Below are 5,000 nucleotides of genomic sequence, written 5' to 3'. Positions count from 1 at the left end.
TTTGTGATTATTAAAAATTTGAGACGTCCATAATTTCATAAAGATTTCTACACTTGCTTATATTTGTTATTTATTTATTTATAACAGTTTATTATTATTATTATTATTATTATTATTATTATTATTATTATTGTTATTGTTGTTGTTGTTGTTGTTGTTTTGTGGTGATTACTACTAAATAATGTTATTAAATTAAAAATTACATCCATAATAATATCATAAACTCTTTTTTCAGCACTATTTTATTATTTGAAAAAAATATTATTTATTAAATATTTATTTTAAAGAATTTCTTTATATATCTATTATTGAATTCTATTTATTTAAGCTTATATGTGATGTAATGATTATTATAATATACTATAAATTATAAATGATAAATTCTTAAATAATAATAAATAAATTTTATTATATTGTAGAATTGAAGAAATGTTCAATTTGTAAACATTTAAAAATTAATATATAGAATTATTTTGCAGATTTTAATTTTTTTAATTTTATACAAAATTATAAATTTAAATCACAGGAGTGATTTATATTTAGTGTATATCACATTTATAAACATTTAAAAAATAACGTTTATTAACTCGCACACACACATACACACATACACACAGTAACACGCACACAGACACACACTAACACACACAGTAACACAGACACACACTAACACACACACACGCACACACAGTAACATACACACAGTAACACACACACACACATACACACAGTAACACACACACATGCACACAGACACACACTAACACACAGTAACACACACACAGTAACACACACACACATGCACACAGACACACACTAACACACAGTAACACACGCACACACAGACACACACTAATACGCACACGCAAACACACAGACACACACACACACAGTAACATACACACAGTAACACGCGCACACACACACACACACACACACACAGTAACATACACACAGTAACACACACACACACACACACAGTAGCACATGCACACACACACACACACAGCTGTGATTGCCTGATCAGTGGTGTGTAAAGTGTGTGTGTGCCCCCAGTGGACAGTGTCATTACTGCAGCATCATGTTTTTTTTCTCTGTAAACGTAATTTTTCACCAAAATGTTCCTTTAAAGTGAAAACCATTAAAGTTGATTTTATTCATTATTCACAGCTTTAATCAGAATAAATAATCTCTAACTCAGTGAATTTTTCTTCTTAAACACAAACCTAATAAAACAAACAAAATATAAAAACTCCTGCTTTAGCATGTTGCTAATCTTAGCTTGGTGTTGATTAATTGTTTACGTGTTATGACTTTGTAAATAAATAATTTAATTTAATAAAAAACAGTCAATAAAAATAAAAACTACGCAACATTTAAAAGAAAAGTTTTTATTTAATTCTGGCTCAGTTTTTATAAACCACTCGCTATCAATTTAAAAAATATTAAGATCAAAATCTAAAACTAAAATATCATCTTACACACACACACACACACACACACACACACACACGTTCCCCGATTTACAATAAACTTACTAACAGATAAATAAAGCTCATTTTTCTATCTACATTCTGAAGAATTATTTCACATCCAGCTTCTGTATATTTTACACACGTTTATAAAGTTCTAGTGTTTCTTCGCTTTCTCTCGCATCTTCCTGTGATACTCCGAGATCTTCTGCTCAAAAAAACCTGCAAGACAGAAAAAGACGTAACGAAAATAAAACACCGAATAAAAGCGGAATAAACGAATCTAAAACGTGGGCGTGTCTATTTACATAGTGGGCGTGTCTGAATGTGTAGTAGTCTGTGCAGTGGGCGTGTCTGTGCAGTGCAGTGGGCGTGTCTGTGCAGTGCAGTGGGCGTGTCTGTGCAGTGCAGTGGGCGTGTCTGTGCAGTGCAGTGGGAGTGTCTGTGCAGTGGGAGTGTCTGTGCAGTGCAGTGGGCGTGTCTGTGCAGTGCAGTGGGCGTGTCTGTGCAGTGGGAGTGTCTGTGCAGTGCAGTGGGCGTGTCTGTGCAGTGGGAGTGTCTGTGCAGTGCAGTGGGAGTGTCTGTGCAGTGCAGTGGGCGTGTCTGTGCAGTGGGCGTGTCTGTGCAGTGGGAGTGTCTGTGCAGTGCAGTGGGCGTGTCTGTGCAGTGGGAGTGTCTGTGCAGTGCAGTGGGCGTGTCTGTGCAGTGGGAGTGTCTGTGCAGTGCAGTGGGCGTGTCTGTGCAGTGGGAGTGTCTGTGCAGTGCAGTGGGAGTGTCTGTGCAGTGCAGTGGGCGTGTCTGTGCAGTGCAGTGGGCGTGTCTGTGCAGTGGGCGTGTCTGTGCAGTGGGAGTGTCTGTGCAGTGCAGTGGGCGTGTCTGTGCAGTGGGCGTGTCTGTGCAGTGGGAGTGTCTGTGCAGTGCAGTGGGCGTGTCTGTGCAGTGGGAGTGTCTGTGCAGTGCAGTGGGAGTGTCTGTGCAGTGCAGTGGGCGTGTCTGTGCAGTGGGCGTGTCTGTGCAGTGCAGTGGGCGTGTCTGTGCAGTGCAGTGGGCGTGTGCGTCACCTATCTGGGAGGCGGGTCTCTGCTCCACTTCCTGGATAAACAGGTCGAACATCTGCGTCTGTACGAACTTCTTAACGAAATGTCGAATGCTTTTGGACTCGATGGCTTTACAGAAGCTCCTCTTCTGGAAGTGCGCCGCTGCGTCCGCGCCGTTCCTCACTAAGTGTTTGGAAAAATGGCCGACGGTTTTGATGAAGAACGGCAGGAAGGCTTCGGGGACGATGCGGTTCAGTTCCTCCAAACCTGAAACACAGCGTTAAAGCACAGTGACATCATCACACCGCTTTATGTAGCGCTAGCTAACCTCAGTGCTAACCATGCTAACGACAAAACTGCCAAACGTTAGAGTCTGAACTTTTAATAATTTCATAACAACGTTTTATGATAAACACCAAGCTGAGGTAAAGAAGTGGAAATGAAAGATGAGTAGTGATGTCACATGACCAAGTTTGGTTCTGTGATTGGTTAAATATATGTAATTGAAGCTCCGCCCCTTAGTGGCCTCTTTGAAGAAGAATTATTATTAGTAACTTTTTAAAAGCACTTTATAAATAAATAAATAAATAAATAAATTTTAATTTATTTTTATGGAGTATTAAATTCGGTCGTGTGAGAGAGTGAGAGAGAGAGAGAGAGAAAGGAATGAAAAGAAAAAATTTTTATATTTCGTCATGAGTGAGGGATGAGGGGTGAGCGAGGGGTGAGTGAAGGATGAGGGATGAGTGAGGGATGAGTGAGGGATGAGTGAGGGATGAGGGATGAGTGAGGTATGAGAGATGAGTGAAGGATGAGTGAGGGATGAGTGAGGGATGAGTGAGGGATGAGGGATGAGTGAGGTATGAGAGATGAGTGAGGGATGAGTGAGAGATGAGGGAGGGATGAGTGAGGGATGAGTGAGGGGATGAGTGAGGGATGAGGGGTGAGTGAGGGGTGAGGGATGAGTGAGGGATGGGTGAAGGATGAGTGAGGGATGAGTGAGGGATGAGTGAGGGATGAGGGGTGAGTGAGGGGTGAGTGAAGGATGAGGGATGAGTGAGGGATGGGTGAAGGATGAGTGAGGGATGAGTGAGGGATGAGTGAGGGATGAGTGAGGGATGAGGGGTGAGTGAGGGATGAGAGATGAGTGAGGGATGAGTGAGAGATGAGTGAGGGATGAGGGGTGAGTGAAGGATGAGGGATGAGTGAGGGGTGAGTGAGGGATGAGTGAGGGATGAGGGATGAGTGAGGGTTGAGTGAGGGATGAGTGAAGGATGAGGGAGGAGTGAGGGATGAGTGAAGGATGAGGGATGAGGGGTGAGTGAGGGATGAGAGATGAGTGAGGGATGAGTGAGGGATGAGTGAGGGATGAGTGAGAGATTAGTGAGAGATTAGTGAGAGATTAGTGAGAGACGAGTGAGGGATGAGTGAGAGATTAGTGAGGGATGAGTGAGGGACGAGTGAGGGACGAGTGAGGGACGAGTGAGGGATGAGTGAGGGATATCTGACTGGCTTTGTGGCTCCTGCTCCTCAGAGCCTGCAGGATCTCCTCCTTCAGCTTGGGGGGGAGAATCGAGTCCTCGTCTCCGATCTGTTCACACAAACACAAAGAACATCACTTCATCTGCACAAGCATCACTGCAGCTTGCTGAGTTCTGATTGGCTGAGAGTCAGGAGGCGGAGTTACAGCCGTTATGCTATAAAGCGGATCAGCAGCAGGAGAGACTCGCGGTGAGGAAGCGTCTCAAACACGCAGCTTTAATGTGTTTAAACTGATTTATGAAGCGATTTCAAAACAACAACAAGCAACAAAGAACAGCAGAGCTGCAGGTAGTGACGAGCAACAAACACTACAAATTAAAATAAAACTCACTCGTTTGATGAACGTTTGCTTTCGACCCTCGGACAAATCAACAGCCAGCAACTGCTAAAGAGAACCCAGAGATATAATAATAATAATAACAACAATAACAATAACAATAATAATAATGATAATAATAATGACAATAATAACAACAATAATAATAACAATAATAATAATGATAATAACAATAATAATAATAATAATAATAATAATGCTTTATCAGGCGCTAAATATACACCTGAAGATAATCCCAATATTAAAACAAGCAGTCTGAAATGTTTTTTCTAAAATTCTGAAATAATTTTTCAGCAAAATATGTTAATAATGGTGTCGCGCTAATCACAACGCTAATCATAACTCTAATCATAATGCTAATCATAACTCTAATCAAACGCTAATCATAACTCTAATCATAACTCTAATCATAATGCTAATCATAACTCTAATCAAACGCTAATCATAACTCTAATCATAACTCTAATCATAACTCTAATCATAACTCTAACTGATCCAGTGATAAAGGAACAGTTTAACTAAAAATCTAATCATCACAATTTCCTCTTTAACCCAAATGCAGTCTAAAATCTGATGTTTGTGTCTGTGGATTTGACCAGGAGCTACGAGGGT

General features: G+C 40.8%; 1 protein-coding gene across 4 annotated transcripts in view; it reads right to left on the bottom strand.

The window, feature by feature from the left end:
• Positions 1-1,375: 1,375 nt before the first annotated feature.
• Positions 1,376-5,000, bottom strand: part of dennd2da (DENN/MADD domain containing 2Da) — a 34,075-nt gene continuing 30,450 nt past the window's right edge. For 3 of the 4 annotated variants that reach the window (XM_053236380.1, XM_053236381.1, XM_053236383.1), the window contains 4 exons: positions 4,383-4,436; positions 4,019-4,100; positions 2,534-2,776; positions 1,376-1,694 (listed from right to left, as the gene is read on the bottom strand). In XM_053236380.1, coding sequence (XP_053092355.1) covers positions 1,630-1,694; positions 2,534-2,776; positions 4,019-4,100; positions 4,383-4,436 — 444 coding nt within the window. In that variant the 3' untranslated portion in view covers positions 1,376-1,629. The remainder of the gene's footprint in view (positions 1,695-2,533; positions 2,777-4,018; positions 4,101-4,382; positions 4,437-5,000) is intronic. The other variant, XM_053236382.1, reaches the window with a different exon arrangement.

This window comes from Pangasianodon hypophthalmus, chromosome 8, assembly GCF_027358585.1.
Source record: "Pangasianodon hypophthalmus isolate fPanHyp1 chromosome 8, fPanHyp1.pri, whole genome shotgun sequence".
In the NCBI taxonomy this organism is placed as follows: Eukaryota; Metazoa; Chordata; class Actinopteri; order Siluriformes; family Pangasiidae; genus Pangasianodon; species Pangasianodon hypophthalmus.
This window is presented reverse-complemented; position numbering and strand designations above follow the sequence as displayed.